The sequence below is a fragment of the Vigna umbellata genome, chromosome 7, assembly GCF_029865625.1.
Source record: "Vigna umbellata cultivar VRB3 chromosome 7, Vumbellata_1.0, whole genome shotgun sequence".
Classification (NCBI taxonomy): domain Eukaryota; kingdom Viridiplantae; phylum Streptophyta; class Magnoliopsida; order Fabales; family Fabaceae; genus Vigna; species Vigna umbellata.
In genome coordinates this window covers 6,291,546-6,309,221 of record NC_142171.1, presented here as the reverse complement: position 1 = coordinate 6,309,221, position 17,676 = coordinate 6,291,546, and the positions used below count along the sequence as shown (strand labels likewise).

General features: G+C 32.4%; 1 protein-coding gene across 3 annotated transcripts; it reads right to left on the bottom strand.

Annotated features, from left to right (window-relative positions):
- Nucleotides 1–2,430: 2,430 nt before the first annotated feature.
- On the bottom strand, nt 2,431–16,055 carry LOC148195022 (DNA-directed RNA polymerase IV subunit 1-like). 3 transcript variants are annotated; one of them, XM_088094577.1, is made up of 16 exons: nt 15,837–16,055; nt 13,656–13,784; nt 13,300–13,420; nt 13,080–13,198; nt 12,727–12,780; nt 12,419–12,628; nt 11,765–11,920; nt 11,567–11,662; nt 9,196–11,474; nt 8,086–8,261; nt 7,374–7,633; nt 7,097–7,270; nt 6,854–6,991; nt 5,452–5,693; nt 4,666–4,777; nt 2,431–3,310 (listed from the first exon to the last, which is right to left on the bottom strand). In XM_088094577.1, the coding sequence occupies exons 2-16, from the start codon at nt 13,740–13,742 to the stop codon at nt 3,119–3,121; spliced, it is 4,416 nt and encodes a 1,471-aa protein (XP_087950703.1). In that variant the 5' UTR covers nt 13,743–13,784; nt 15,837–16,055; the 3' UTR covers nt 2,431–3,118. The 3 variants fall into 3 exon arrangements, with proteins under 3 accessions (XP_087950703.1, XP_047156504.1, XP_047156503.2); XM_047300548.2 differs by having other exon boundaries at nt 8,086–8,258; XM_047300547.2 differs by lacking the exons at nt 13,300–13,420; nt 15,837–16,055 and having other exon boundaries at nt 13,656–13,785.
- Nucleotides 16,056–17,676: the final 1,621 nt, after the last annotated feature.

Sequence of the window (17,676 nt, the reverse complement as noted above, 5' to 3'; positions counted from 1 at the left end):
AAGGAGGAGAAAAGAGTTTCAGCAGTTTGGAGAAGAAGAAAGGCATGTAGAAAAGTGTCATGTTATTTGAAATTTGGCCTTAAATACTGCGGTCACCCAAAACGAACGGCCACTCTTCTACAGCCACCTGTTTTCCACTAACTGAGACGCTCACTCTCCTTTTGGCACATGTATCTCACTACTTGGGATTTTTGGGTGTGTTTTTAACGAGGTCTAACACTATATAATAAAACTTGAATTAAAATATTAAAGTTGCAGAAAAGAAAAATAAGGACTATATGTACTCAAACATCTTAATTTTTAACTGAGACTCCTAACACATATATAATGGATTTTAAAAATGTTTTTCTCTTTAGAATGTGATGTTTTTGTCACAATTTTATCTCTTAATCATGATATAAAAGATATAAGAAAAGTATAAAACCTTTTTTTTCTTCTTATAGACAACATTATTAACATTCTTACTATGAATCATTACATCTAATCTCAAATACATGAACTGGTTAGTTGTAAAGATAATTTAGAATAATATTCAAGATAATTAACATTTAGCATTCAAAATTGAAAAAAAAAACAAGACATTTAAATATATTTAAAGGAGTTAATGGATAATAGTAAAGTAAAAAAATAACAAAAATGGTGATAACATTTTGAATGAAACAAATACATTTAAAAACAGTATTTAAGAAAGACTATAATGAAAACTCAATAGTCTTCCCATTCCAAAATCCACAAAAATCCTTCATGTAGAGTCATTATTACATGAACTTGATAAAATAAGGTTACTACCAAACATTTTGAAATAAAAAAAACACATCGATTTTGAAAACTATATCAAATTATATTTCAATCACTCAAAAAAGTTATACAAAAAAAATTCACCCTCATTAAAATATCAATTCAAAACAAATTATCCACCTTCACAAACTATTTTTTACTCAAATTCCAAATTTTGGAACTAGTATATCTACCGTATATACTTAGATATTGTATAAGTATTAATACTATCAGCTAAATTAATAACTACTTAATAAAGTCCAAGAATTCAAATATTTTTTATGTAATATAATATTATTCAATGATAACAACTTTGAAATATATTATTATTCAGAAAGGTTGTAAAAGTCTATATAAGAACATATTTGCAAGTGAGAGATTCTCTTTTTCAAATATTCTTGTAAATCCTGGCTTTTATAACATACTCAAATTTCACTTTTTTTTTCTTTAATATATAAAAGTAAATTTTTAAGTTATTAATATAAAAGTCAATAAGTTTAGTAGATACATTTTTTTTGTAATTAAGTAATGATTTTTAAAACCTTTAAATTGTCAGTAAATTGATTAATTATCTGTTATATTTTATTATTCAATAATTTCATTAACTATTGACGTAGTATTATACTAATATATAAAATTAATACAAAATTAAAAATAAATGAATTATTAATTTAATTGATTGGATCTTAGGATTGACTATTAATGTTGAATAAATACATGTATTTATTTAATATTGGAATCTAAACAATTAACAAGTATATCCGTATTATTATTTTAAATACAAAATTGAATTTTTTCTAATATAAACATTGATCATATGATTAGATGCAAGAATTAAATAGAGTAGTGAAGCATTGAGTATGAAATAAATATGTGACTTGATTCAAATGGAATAAGCCCTGCAACTGATTTGCTTATAGTCCTTCCTTCTCAATCAAAAACATCTTGGGTCTTACTTCCTGCACCCTATCAATTTTTTTTCCTGCACCACATCAAAGCTTCCGGAATTATGTTTTGCAAAGATGTTTAATATTTACTTTATGGATACCACTTGTTTAATTTTTTATCAAGTTATTTTATTTTAAGGTAAAACTTATTGGAGATTTTAAATTTATTCGATGCAGGTTTTGCTTGTAACGTGGTGAATTTTGATAAATTGCAATTATAATAAACATTAATTCGCCTTAAAAAGGATCAAACAGTTACCTCGGTCAAGGATGAAGCTTATTCAACATTGGATTCAAGAAACAGAGTGTTTTAATAATTCAATTTGAACTTTAATCTGTCACTAGAAGAACTTCAATCTCTGGAAAAGATTTTGCACGGTTTAAAAAGTTGAAAACAAGCTTTCGTGGGACTTTTAAGATGTCCAGTTTTACACTAACAATACATATCTACCTTTCAACTTTCTAAACAAGTTATATTAAATAACAAATAAAGAAAAAGAAATGAATTTGCATCAAACAGAAGACTGAATTGTACTTTTAGTAACCTGGATTATTTTTGGTACGATAGGAGAAAAAAAGAAGAAGCTATGTTAAGTGAGGCAAGCAAAGCTTTAAACTTTGGAAAGTAAATCCGAAGGTAGGAAGAAGATCTGCTACACCACTGGTTTCAGGAGGAATAATCAGAAAAGGGAAAGAGTCAAGAGACTGAGTGAAAAAGTGGTTGAAGAAAGTAGTGTGATGGAACAAGTAGATTACGACAGAGATAAGAAAGAAGAGAGAAGATGGAATATGATGAGCTACATATTGACTAATACATATGGTCTCTCGGGTGTAAATCTTTTACAAGCTTCTCGTTGCTGCTTCCACTAGATCTTTATTTGCCTTACGTAATCGTTGGCGAACAAAGTATTAGTGGAAAAAGCAAAAAGAAGCTATGGGTAAGAACCCAGGCCATACAAAAGAAAACTTAAATTGTTAACATAAAAGAATGTGCTACCATTGTTTTCACCTTGTATACTCCCCTTCTATGCATTATCTCAGTTCTTTCAAAACGTGCTTCTGCCTGCCTCTATCCGTCGAGAAAAACCCATGGAGTTACCATACCACCCAAATAGCACAACAAAACAAGCTTTCTAGTTCTTTCCACCTTTTAGCTGGAGTAATGCCAACAACATAACTCTAAACTCGCAAATGTGAGCAGTGTTTCTCTACCACTGATTCTGGACATCTTTCAAATCAAAGGTAGAAAAACAACGTTGCTGTTTGTGACTGTAGAGTTGAGGCACTACTAACACTTCCCACTACATTTACCACGATTTCTTCAGAGAAAACACGACTTCTTTTTTTCTGGTAGTCTTTATGGAGACTGCCACCAGATCAAATGAAATCACTTACTATGCTTGGACACGCATTGAATTTGTGTCATCACGTCCTGACCATTTTTTCTTCTGGATCTTCGACATTTTTGGATCAACGATTTCAAGAGCACCAAGTATGCATTTGCGGTATGAAAAATCTTCAACAGTTCCATCAGTTCGTACTATATGGAAGCAGCGGCTATCCGTAAATTTAGGATGCCATCCAACCTGTGACCGAGCAAGAACAACCTTCATTATACACTTCAACTAGCACAAGAAGAATGATTGATGCAGTATCTCCTCATTATTACTACTTGAAAGCTACTACGTAGTCGTAATTATCAATTCCTAATGGCGGCATAAAGGTTTAATGAGACGTGGATTACTTCTATTTTAAATATTATAATACACACTACATTTATACTACATCTATAAATACTCAAAAGCCAAAACATTAAATGGCCAGCATTAAAGAAATCCATGATAAATAAGACGTTACACACTATCACCGTAAATCTATGGGCAACAAGAACAAAGTAATGAAGTCCAAGTATGAAAGACGATGGTGAAAATTAATAAAAACAAACAAAACACGTTAGATAAAAAAATTAACAAAATATGAACTGGCAAATTTAAAGGGGAAAAAAAACTGAATATGCAGGAAAAAATAGTCCAGTAAACTTTGAAGAGTAAAGGAAACAAGACAACTTTTTTGTGTAAATGTTGAAGGAAGAGTTTCAAATCCTGTATTATGTTTCTCAAGCAAAAATCACATTAGAAAAATTGAGGAGAAATCAGAATTTTAAAAATCCTAAACAAAATTCTTTCAAGGGTAAAAATGAATGTTTAAAGCCTATATCATGATAGCTTCCAATAACATGCAAATATCCATTCTTTTAACCACACTATTGTAGCCATGATGATAGTGTAACTGCTACACATTGAATCCCGTGGCAGAAAAGGGTCACTATAGCACGCTCTTAACTAATATGTGATACTATATATGGAATGAAATTTACCATATAGGAATGTGAAATAATTAGCTCTAGCCTTTTCATTTACACCACAATTGCAGAGAAAGGTTCTATTCTGATCACGCAAGTTCATTAACACCTAAAACAATCTCAGTCCAATGACTTCTTTTCATTTTATTTTTCTTTAGGGGTATTTAGGCAGTGTTAACCTAGTCTAAAATCATACAGACATGGGTTCTACCCATTGCATCATTGCTAATTGCCAGAAAAATCATAATTAAAGAGGAAATATGGGAGATTGTAAGAAAAGAATACGGGATGGGGTGGTGCTTGTTTTCATGGCTCCACTGACTTCATCAAGTTCAAGAATTCATAAATGTTCATAATGAAGTAACGCAAATAATAATAATAATAATAAAAAAAAAAACTTTTCAAGGGAACTTTTAAGAGGAATAAAGAGAAAATACAGAAAAAAATTTCCAAATCTCAAATTTGAAGTGCGCTTCAATTTAATGTGCATTGCCTTTAAGCGCATTAAGACAAAACCAAGAAGAAACAAAATTATTTTTTACCTCAAATCCAAAACCTTCTTCACAAGAGAACACATACCTTAATGTCCTGTGGTCCAATACCCAATTTCTCACTTCTACGAGGATGGAAATTCAGAACTCTTAGCATTGTAGATCTGTCAAACTCACTTATCAGCTCATCAATCGCATACCTACATAGACAACAGCCCAAATGTACAATTATTCTGCATATCATATATCCACAATCACACCAAGCGATCTTAGACAACCATACAAAACTGTGTCAAGAAGATATACCTTGAGTTTGGCAACAGTATATATAAAGTAGAGACTATCAGAACCAATTTGTTATATCAGTTATTTCCTTCTGAAAATAACTGAGATATATAGGTAGCAATAAGTCAAAGATATTTGTAGTTGGTCTTATAATACTTTATACCAAAGAAAGTGAAATAGCTACATAGAAAATGTAGTTAAAAACCAATCTTCTACTCATTTAAGCTAGGTTGAGTCTAAAGGATAGTGGTCGTGTCTCTCATAAGTCTAATGAACTTATTACTCAAGGAAAAACTATTCTAAAATAATAAAAAGGGACAGAATAAAATTTAACCACCAATTGCAAGAAAATACCAAAGCATAATGATACACAAGCTTCCAGAAGCATAAACATTAGTACGAAGTAGAAAATAGCTTAGTGGAAGTGCCAACTGAAAGAAACAACCATGGCATAACAATACGTACAACCAGTTGTGACCCATAATATTAGTCCGTGCTATATATGATAATGTGAATGTCATACATAGAATATACAGAACTATGTATCATTAAAAACACACCAGAGTTTGGAAAAGGCTACAGTTCTTACTTGTTCAATATGCACCTTGAAGCAATAGTCAGCTTCTGAATATCATTTACCGTCACAAAATTTCTTACAATGTTTTTCCACTGTTTTCCCTCTTTAAAGGCATAGCCATTCTTATGCCTAAACTCAGAACCACATTTGTCAGATGAATTGTTGTGAGAATATATACCAATCTTATTGTTCGGCTTGTCAAAACTGGCTTCTAGCAGCTTATACACATCTACAGACTTGGCTACCTCATATCCCTGATAAAATAAAATGTTGGACCACTGTAAATGACAGTATTACACGTACAACTTGCATGGTACAAGATAACTTTTCTCCATAACAACCTAGAAACTCTTCCACGTCTATCTTTACTCGGTATAAACCTTATTTTTTTGTCAGAGAAATGGTTAAGATAGTAAATTCACTAATAAAAAACGAGCATGTTTGAATTGAAAATAGCAATTGGAGAAACAAAGGTCAAACGTTTTAACAATCTCATGATATAGAAAGCAGCTAAAAGTGTTTATAGAATGCATAATTCGCATTTATACTTGAAAGGTTCAATAAAAAAGTCACAAAGTCAACAAATAGGATGCTGCATTCTTGAGAGAAGTTGGTCAAACATTTTGGTACTGAAGTGAAATTCTTCTAACTTGCACATACCAGCCATATCACTTTTAGGGCAATAAAAGCACAAGGTAATTCCTGGGTTCTTTAAAAATCAACTCTATATTATAAATTTTAACTTTTATCTTGAAGAGCGGATTTTACAATTGATTTCTCAAAACACTTTTTGGAGTTGTTATCACTCTCACTAACCTTATATTATATATATATATATATATATATGTATATATATATATGTATATATATATATATTAAGCATTCAATTTTATTTTCAACTCCTTATTACTTTCTATATACTTAATATTTTTTTTCAAATTTCATTTAATCTAACAACTAGTTCAAAAGTTTTTTTCTTGACTATCTCAAACGTTTCTTGTCTTTATTTGTAAGTTTAAATTTTTTTCAACCACTTTTCGACATTGTTATAAGTTGTATCAATATAAATTCTAAATCATAAATCCAAAATATAGTTTATATATTCAAAATAGTTGTTTATTACAAACATTAACTACAATATAATTTATGTAGTAAACAATATTTATTATTAGAAAATAACAATTTATGACTTCCCTTGCACCTTTGGTGGGGGTCTTGCTCTGAAGTCTCCACAAGTGGTAGAGACTTCATAATTTGTGAAGAAGGGCCTGCGTTCGTGCGGCCCCTGTTAAATAAAGCCTTTATCTTATACATTAAAAAGACAAAAATGCTTGTAGAACAATCTTAACGATACATGATACATTAAATCTGAATGAAAGCAAGAAAATTAATTAATAGATAAGAAAACCAATACCTTCTCTGAATATATGATATCAAACAGTCCACTTGTCCCCAAAGAGGGACAGTTTCCCCAAGCCAATGCATCCAGGCTGCCCCGAAGATTATCCGTGATTCCAGACTTGGCAGCTTTTATAAAGCTCCTACCTGGATTCTACAATAACATTTGATAATTTCGACATGAATTATGTATGGGTTATCAAAATCTTGACATCAGAAATCATAGAGCATTGACTGAATAACAAATGTGAAAACTGACAGAAAAGCATGCTTGCACAAATGGTGATGAAACGGACGCATGTTCTCGTTGTAGTGCCATGCCTTTAGCATTTAATCCTACAAATTCTCCACTAGCTGACAGACTATTGGCAAGAAGACGCAGATGCTTAGGAAGGATGGACTTTCCAGTGTCACATATTGCAGATGCCAAACTCTACAAGTAAATCATATGCAAGTAAATCAAATATGCACATATACTACCATGTATTTCATTTCGAACCTAAAACAAAGAAAGGAATGTTTGTAATCATACCCACCTTGTAATAGTATTGCCAGGCTACATCAATTCCAAAGGCTGATGAGATATAACTTATGCTGTCTGGATGACTCCGTGGCCAGTCAATTATCTGCATTATCTTGTGACAATGATTTACAAGTACACCCCAGAACCTTCCAGTGTTACCGTCGCTGGCCACAGTAACCCTCAAGTACAGTTCACCAGAAGAACCACTGTAAGAATTTGTTACTTTTGATTGATTATTCCAGAGAATATCAACCTTCTTGATGTCCATAAATCCTAAAGAACATTTCACGAATTCATAATAATGAAAAAATATAAGAATATTTTACAACGCCGAGTAAAACATATTTGTGCATGAGTCAGATGCAGTAAAGTTGGTCATAGGAAACCAAATTTATAATTAGAAATAATTCACCTATTTTATTTACAATTGTGTGCTTTTAACGTGAGTCCTCCTAAAAGAAAAGGATTAGCAATAACACTTTTAACTTCACATTTATAATAGCCAAATACAGTGTACTTTTTTCTAGCCATCATGGAATCATAAAAGTTTTACATGACAACAAAGAAACTTCAACTGACATATATGTAGCACAAACATAATTTGAACTTCAACAAAACACGAAATGTTCCACCCATGTATTTGCTCGTGAAGATAACTTTTAAAAGGTTCACATATATAATCACAACTTGAAACGACAGGATATTCATATTAGAGTACTGCAAACCTTTTACTGTTGTTCCTAGAAAAAAAGGTATCATCAAGTCCCGAACGGAAACCAGTTGGATAGGATTCTCAGAATTTTCAACAACTGTGACCGTAATGCAATCATCACTGTCTTCTTTATTATCTACAAAAGTGTCATCACCTTCCTTAACCGCTGAATAACCAGAACACTTTCTGCTATTTCATTGTCCAAGAAAGAAGGGATCAGTAAAGCAGTAAGAATGATAAGTAATGAAGAGAAGTAAGAGATCACGCAAGTAGTGTATTATTATTATAATCACTATAATTTTACACAAAAAACCCACCCATAAAGACAAAGAAAACATAATTCTTTTGGAATGTGGAAAACAGATTTTTCAGTACTATAAGCCTCAAAAAAATTATAGTCACAACTGGTTTTTCCCAAACGGAATAGTTGTTATGAATAGGCAAAGGTCCAATAATTTCAAATAGCCTTGCCCTATTCATGTCAATAGATGTATTCAATGATCATTACATTTTTTGTTCTTGATCAAAATTGACAGTAATGAAAAAAAATGTATCATTAGTCTTGTTGTAATTGAAATTTAGGGTACATACTCGCTTTGTACTGAATCGTGGTTTTAAACAATGTCACTTATCTACTTCAGTTATAAATTTCAGTCTCTCGATATCAATTTCTTTGAAATCTGCTGCTATATGAAAAGTTCTTTGTAGTTCAGTAACAAATTCTAATTTTATCAAAGCCAGAGGATTTCAGTTCTATCTAAGGGTTGTGGCAAAATTATTGCAAGTATCAGGGGTTTCACCAAAATTAGCTGGGTCGCTCAGAGCTGTTGTCAACAGTAAATAAACTAGTAAAAAGCATATTCAACGATCCACTTAGCAATAATTGAAGCAACAAACACATTCTGAATATACGAGAACAGCATGACTAGATGTCATTTATTGCCTATCTGCACTAATAATTAAATATCCTTCACGCTCACAGAAAAGCATAGAACTCTGAATAGAGGTAGTTACATATACTGTTGTAACCTTCACTAGCTCCCAGTATAGCACTCAAGGACAGTAAATACTTCCTCAAGTAACAACAAATATTGTTAGAAGCACCATAACAATAGAAACTTACTTGCTTGATATTTTCAAGTTGGTAAAAGAGACTTTTAGTTCTTTTCTCTGGGAGTAATATCTCTGGTAAAGAGAGTCAATGATAGAATCCACTTTCAAATTTCTTCTCGTTAGAATTTCCTTGTCTAAATGAAAGTGGCAGACCCAAGGACAGCCTTTCTCTAGGCTGCGGCTATCATGTGGGGTGAATATTATCATCACAGTAGAAACAATTTTTGAGAAGAACAATCTTTCCAAATAATTCTTAACTTCTAAAGCTGCATATTCAAACCCATGTCTCTGTTTACCAACTTTTTCAGACAAAAATAAAGTCACAGACTGGTCGCCCTTTTTTTTCCTTGAACCGCATTCAAGAACATTTTTCAAATTCAGCAAAGGTGACGTTTCAAGTAGACTAACTGGTTGATCCAAAGCACTGTATCCAGCTTCTGAAACTGCAGAAGCAGAAAGTGCCCCAACTGGTTCACCACCAATAGCATACTCTTTTAAACTTTGATCACATGAAGAGTTCTCTTCAATATCATAAGAAAACTGAATAAGTTGATTACCATATAAATTTCTCACTGTTCCATCATATGCAGCAAACAGATCACGCATGAAGAACATCAATCTCCGTGTTAATGTTCCAGGAACGTCTGCATTTTCACTGAAACCACTAGCACGGGTTGCCACAGAATGAACAAAACATTCAAGTGGATTCAACCCAGTCAGAAATGAGCTTTTGACCACAGCACACGGAATGTAAGACTGAACAGATTTAAGGGTACCAGAGTATTTCTGGATTGAATCAAGCCCCTTTTCACTATTCCAAGCAGAACATGAAAGATGACGGGGTAGTCTGTAAGATAAGCGGACCAGAGAATTTTGCATGCCAAGGCACATGGAATGTTGCGCTAATCTCACTAAACTACTCTTGCTTCCAGCCTTATTCATGGCAAGAAAAGTATTGTCTGTACATGCATATTTGTCAGCTAAACTTTGAATATTGCGAAAAACATGCCTAAAAGCATCAACTGATGCTTGACTGAGAGCAGCAGATATTTGTCTTTCATTATTCAGATTGTCTGCATCAACAATCATAGAATTTTCACTCTCTTCATGATTTCCAGACAAAAAATCACAATAGCAATCCAACAATAACTGCTTGAAATCACATGCCTTCTCTGCATCTTGTAAACCATAAAATATTTCCTCAATCATGTTTTTTCGTGCATAGGAATCAGAAGAGAGGTACAAATCTGAGAGTGAAACACTAAAACCAATCATAGATAACCATTCACATAAAACATTCTGCGCAGCAAACAAAAAGTTTAGAGATTTCCCTTGAAAATGTTCCACAAGACTCTGGAAAACATTGCAGTCAGAATCACGTAACCATCCAGAAGCCTCAAAAGAAGATAAAAGCTCCCCATCACTAACAACAACACCATCCGAAGAAAAGGAATATCCAAAATCAGAAGGCAAGAGCATGCTAAACAATTGCTTGCCACTCCAAAATGAGCTTTTGCTTGAAGGAGCTTTTACAATTCCAGGAGGAGGTAAACCTTTGTTACAAAGCATTTGAAGCTGCTGCATCTGGTAAACATCTAAAAGGACCCCATCTTCCATTAGCAAATATGCAGCAGTCAAACTATCCTCCGAAAGTGAAAGCAGATTTCTACCACTTTGCCCATTAAACAATTGCCTATCTAAAGCAACAAGCTCATTAAGCTCAACTCTTGCACTAACTGATTGTGGAATATACCCGTGAAGGCAATCACCATCAAAATCCCCACGAAATGGGGAACAACAAAGTGGGTTAATGCACACTACAGAAGATATTGGAAGGACCCTAACAGTGAGAGCAATCATAGAATGTTGATGTATGGAAGGGGGCCTATTTATCAGAACCTTATCCCCATCACAAAGAGGCCTATAAAATTGGTCTCCTATCCGTAGATCTTCCTTTTTAAACAGATTAATAGAACTACCCTTTCTGCAAACCTTTATCGCTCCCTTCTCTAACAGGCGTAGCTCACAACAATAAAGCAGCTTTTCCAAATTCTGCCTGTTAACATACTCAGAAACGTGCAAACTTTCAGCAATATGGCAAGGTATACCAATTTCACTGAGCTCAAGGTATGGATCACCAACAACAACGGCACGGAACGTACTATCATTGCGTTTTCCAAGAACCACATCTTTTATCCATCTTAAACCAGAAGAATTGCAAGCATTTTCTGCAACTTTTTTCTTTTGGATATCAGCAAAAATAGTATTAGGTGTTTTATCAGGATTTAGCTGCATTTCCAAAAACAAAAACATAAGAAAAGGCAAGAATCATGACAAAGTGACATAAAAATAACAAACAAAATAACGGTTCAGCATCTTGCCTTCGAAATCCTCATGCAATCCAAAACACGAGAACTTAACTCATTAGCTGTGCCCCTGAAATCAACCAATTTCTTACAAAATCGAGTCCTGTCATCCTAAAAAAATTAACCATATTTGTTATATTAAAAAAAAGGATAAGACTAGTTGTGACAGCTTATAAATAAAACTAAAACAAATGAGAAAACATATATACTTACAAAACTCAATTGGTTTCCATTAGAAATTGCATAAGGGACTTCTGTTACTCGATGACAATTTGGAGTCACTTGGAAGCAATTAAGACTGACCAAATTTTTTCTTGGAATATATTTTTCAATGAAGTTCGGATCAACATCATTCAACAAAGAAATAACCTGAAAATAAAAATATATGAAATTTACCCTGTTATAGCTCCAGCTAAAAAGCATGACCATATAATAGGAATGACTGAAAAGTACCATAAAAATTCAGAAAAGGTAAGTTTGATTTTTAATTGCAAGCAATGGGAAAACCATAGTTTTCAGGCTTTGCTTTTCATTCACTTAAAAAATAAAAGGTATTTCAGGAAATGGAAGGTCACACTAAAGTTATTGTTACACTAACAGTTTCTAGGAATTGTGTCAATGCAACCTCGAGATGATGTTTTTATAATCAATGTAATAATCATTACAATAATGTCAATTTCCCATTCTAAGGCAATCAATCCCTAACAAATGTTAGGGCTAATTTACATTCAGAACACTCACTCTCAAGCTGGCATATATCTATATCTATCTATCGAGATGTCTTTAATTTTGATATAATGCAAAATTATCGTATCCAAGGAAAAATATACAAAACTGCATACATCATGTAAATGTGGGTAGCACTACCTGTCCTGGTGATAAAACCCTTCTATTTACATAATTTTCTTCTTGTTGAGCATCATAAGGAATAAAATCCCAATAATCAGCTGGCAGGCTTCGTCCCAAAGTTTTCTTTGAAACCTTATCATTTACTTCAACAATAATTGCTGTTCTTTTGTAGAGATCATTGGACGAAAATTTAAACTTCATGGATGGATAACGGCCCATCCCATTTCCCTGTTTGGTGAACAAGTTGTCATGCCAAGCAAACAACATATTAATAAAAGAGAAATGTCCTTTGAAGCAAATTAACAGAGGTGAAGACACTAACTTACAGAACAATATTTGCAATTGATAGACTGCTTGATTCCAAATATTAATTGAGCACCCTATAAGAAGAAAATGAAACTATCAAGAGAAAGTAGGATAACAAGTAATGACAAAATCGATATAGGTATGTAACATTGTACTACAGGTCGTGAAACTTCTCAAATGATGTCCGATTGTACCTTAGAATCCTATGCAATTTGAAAGGCGGAAAATATTTGGAAAAGATTTTAAAATCCTAAAATTTGCCATATGATCTAAATGAATATTTGGTTTAACTTATCTTATACAATAGCAGTGAACTAAAGCCAACTCTTTATTATAACAAAAATCAGACTTAGTATATCAGTATGTATCTGACCTTAGATTTATGACGAATAGTTTTGCAAACCGGGCAAATCTTATTCAAGATTTGTGCAATCTCTGACATAAAATATGGATGGAGTACGGGAAATGGAAATTTGATTACTCCAAAATGACCTGAAATTAAATATTCATGTTTTCAGCGCCTTCACTAATAAATTACAATTATCATAACAAAATCTGTAAACACAATTTTCATATACTGTGTCCATTTACACCTTCACAAAACTTTTTGTCTTTAGAACCACAAGTGGCACACTCGTCAGATATATTTGGAAATCCCAACATAGACCCAGTGACCTGCCCGGCTGCATTTATCTCTAAAACAGAGACTTTCTCCTGTAGATGTAAAACTAATTAACATATATTATGTGTTTAACAAATTACAAGGCAGTTCCACCCAATAGATTCATCTTTTAAAAGGTAAACAAAATTAATGGCCCACCCTCTACTTAGTGTTAATGTGTTACACAGTAAGTGCATACCATTCGATCCCACAAAGAAAGTCGCAATGAACTAACAAATAGACACTAATTAAAAACTCAAATGGATATAAGATGAAGAGTATACTTACTATATCATTTTCAGTTAAAACATCAAACTTTATCGCTTTTATGACACCAGATGGCGCTTTGTTTCCGTAGAAAAACTCATCATCCATGGAACTTGATAACCTTTTACTCAGAAAAATATTTGAAGTAACCTGTTCATTGCAAAGCATGAAAATATGGTTGAGTACACTGATACAACAAAAAATTCTAAAAAAGAGACGGTACAGGAAAATGTCATCAAAATTTATGAAGAAAAATATTTATAGACACAAATGTTCTATAAAATATTCACATTAAGAAAGTGTTATCAATTGCAGATGGCAGAAGGCCAAAATTTTGCCATATAAACACGCCACTGTGTCCTATGGTGCTGCCATAGCAGGCATCCATTCACAAATTGCGCATGGCAATTGGCAAGCCATTCTATCATGGCAACGCCATTTAACAAAGATGTTTAGAAATCAGCACCATCCTTAAAGAGAGGAATTATCTGTAGTGTGTTAAAATGTTCCTAAGCAATTAAAGACAAGAAAAAAATCCAAATTGTTGGTCAAAAATAGTAATATTGATGGCAGATGGCAAAAATCCACCAAATTTTCTCAAGAGGAATTCCTTAACATGGAAAAAATTCCACCATATTAAGATGTTTGTGAGCACTTAAAGACAAGGAAAAACCCAATATTGATGGCAGGAATAGCGTTGTCAATGGCAGATTGTGGAACACCAAAATTTCACCATATAAACGCGACTTTGCGGCCTATGAATGGTGGGCCTCCCATCACAAATTGCCTCTGGCAGTTGGCAAACAATTGCACCATAGCGCAGCAATTTAAAAATGATGCCTAGATAACAGCACGTTCATTTTTTCTGACAAAGTATAATCAATAACCTCTAAGACCAGTGGAAGGCCATCAAAACAGTGAACTGCCCGTTTCCAATGTACCTCTTAAAAACAAATTATCTAATTGTACCTCTTATCAAAATCATGAAAGTTTACTGACAAGTTAGAACCGATATCCTTCAAAACTAACGCCAGGCCATAGGAGCAGAGAACCACCTAATAATAATAAGGTATATAGGTCCCCTGGTTATCTGGGATCTTAGAAGTTGACTAGCCTCATAATAGTCTAATTTATAAATCATATATATTTTCAACTCCATGAGCAGCTAGATCATCTTTCACCTGCTGTTTATGATTATTCTACTTCCCAAACCAAACCAATTGCATTCTCCAGTTGCTCCCTCCTGTTCACATTATAATGTTTACAGATGTGGACACAGCCACACCAAGTTCTTAACTAGAACCCTATCTCAAAAACAAGCGTCTCCTAGCCAAAATAAAATCCCAAAAAATTCTGTAAGCTTATTCCTTTAGATCTCCACATTGTAGAAACCTACTGAGAACGTAGACAACATACAACAAGCTCCAATATATTTCTTATGCCAAACCCTCAAATGGTGAATGCACGCCAAGTCACCAAGCAAATCACATTTTTACACGGGTAGCTAAAACCAATTCCCCGAAACTCAAGCATTCAAAACCAAACACAAGCACACAACAGACCTGTTTTGACACATCAGAAACAGGGTGGCTAAAAGATACAGCTCTAAATAAATAAAAAAATGCGAAATAAATATCTGTCACTACAAAAATAATTATCTGTTCTCGTTAGACCGTGAAAATGGACCAGGCCTGGTTAGATAAGCACAGAAAGAATAAGGAGATGAAAAAAGATTAATGGCATGCACGCGGATGTGAGATATTGATGAACACCGTATGCAAGACGCTTACTTTTATCTGCTTCTCTGAATCCACAAGTGCAATTACGGCAAAATGTGAAATCGGGGATGAAACATGATGAGAAGGAAACAAAATATCGTGCATTTCAAAGGATAAAAATCTAAATTGTGATGAAACGAAAACCTCCCTACTCCAAAAATGCAAACCAGACCCACGAAACGCATGAGCTTAGAAACATAAAATCATCATTGGAATAACCTGAATGAATCGATCAAGAGGCCTAGAGTTGTCAAAGCATGATTATTTACCATGCAGCAGAAAAGATCATGCACATTTTGCCACGAAGTACAACCACCACCGTACTCGCCAATGAACCGATTAACGGAGTTTCAGAAAAAAGAAAAAAAAAACGAGAGCATTGAATAGCGTTACGCGAGAAAGAGAAAAAGAGGTTATTACTCACCCGAGTGGAAGGATGAATGATCGAGTAGAACCGCAGCGCAGTGAGTATTTATGCAAGCTGCTTGGCAATGCTCTCCGAGGACCAGAATCGAAAAGAAAAAATGAATTTAAGTGTAGTGAGTGAGAGACTGAAAGACCGCAGTAAAAAAAGATAGAACAAGCGCCGGCGGTCACTTTCGAAGTGACCACGAGACAAACGCCGAGTGTAGAGCCAGGCCGATAAAAGCTTTCTCACTCTGCTTTTTGGCTCTTGTCTCTAGGTTATATATAACCCTTCTCTCTGCTTCCCTTTTACGCCTTTGCCCTCTCCAATCACCGTTTTATTTCACTCCAACATTATTAATATACTGCCACCCATTAATATTAACTTTCTTTTTTTCTTTTTTCTGCAATAAATCTCTTTATGTAACATTTTCTTTAATTCAAAACTATTTAATGACTTCTTAAAACATCAAATTTTTATATAACTAAGATATCATAGAAAAAATATGATTTGGAAATAAATTTTCTAACAAATTAGTTAAATATTAAATTTCTTTACTTAGACCCGTATCCATGTTAAATAGTACAATAACATAGTTATGAAATAGTATAATAAATATAATATATTTATGAAAAGTTATACGTAACTCGAAACTTAATTTTGTTAATACATAATTAAGTTTAAAAAGAATGTTTGTATAGCTTACATCATATGAAAGTAATAAAAAAAAAATGTATGTCAGTAAATCGTCATACATGCACGATTGTGTGGGTTAAATGGACTTTCTCGCACCCATCAAAGTATACCTAAGAGTAATTTTAATATACTTCAAATACACTTTAGGTTGATTAAATTCAGGTAAAAAATTAAAGTCAAATATAAAATGTGTTGAATATTAAATTACATATAGAAAAATATAAAATTATCCGAGATAATACATAAAAACGTCAAATTCATTAATCAATTATAACTGATTTTATCATTGATGTGGTACAGGTTTACATTCAGAAGCTTTTTTTCCATAAATAATTATTTTAATTCATCGTTAAACTAAACACATAAATTTTAATACATTAAAAGCTTTAATTCAAACTTTAGAAATAGTTTTTTGTACCTTTCAAATTGAATATAAACAAAAAATATATAGTTTTGACACACATATTTTTTATATCTTGACACTATAAATTTTTTTATATTATGCCCTTTTTTATAAATTATAAAAAGTATATCATCTATTCTTTTATGCAAAACAATGACTCCACATTATTCAGAAAAAAAATATTTGTCAATCAATCACTTTGAAAAATATAAAATTCTGTATAATTTTATCTTTGAAAGATAGATCAATTACTTTAAAAAATATAAAATTTCGTAATAATTTTATGTTTAAAAGACATGTTAAGTGATGAAAGATAATAAATATTTAAATTATCTTAGAAATTTATTATTAAGCAATATAAAATTATTTGATGTAGCAATAATGATAGATTTATTAAAAGTATAATCGTTCAAAATGTTAACTTAATTGTTTTTAGGGTAACCATCTTATTAGTGTTATCAAATTGGATAAACTCCTCCCTAGAAAAAAATATAAAATAAAATTTATCTATTATTTTATAATTAACTACAAAAAAATACACTTTTATAAACCATCTATTCTTTTGTGCAAAACAATAGTTTCACATTACTTTAAAAAAAATAATTGTCAATCAATCACTCCAAAAAAAATAACATTTCATCTTAATTTTATCTTTAAATGACAAGTCAATTATTCCAAAAATATATAAAATTTCGTTTTCTTTAAAAGACATGTCAGAAAATGATAGAAAGACAATAAATATTTAAATTATCTTAGACA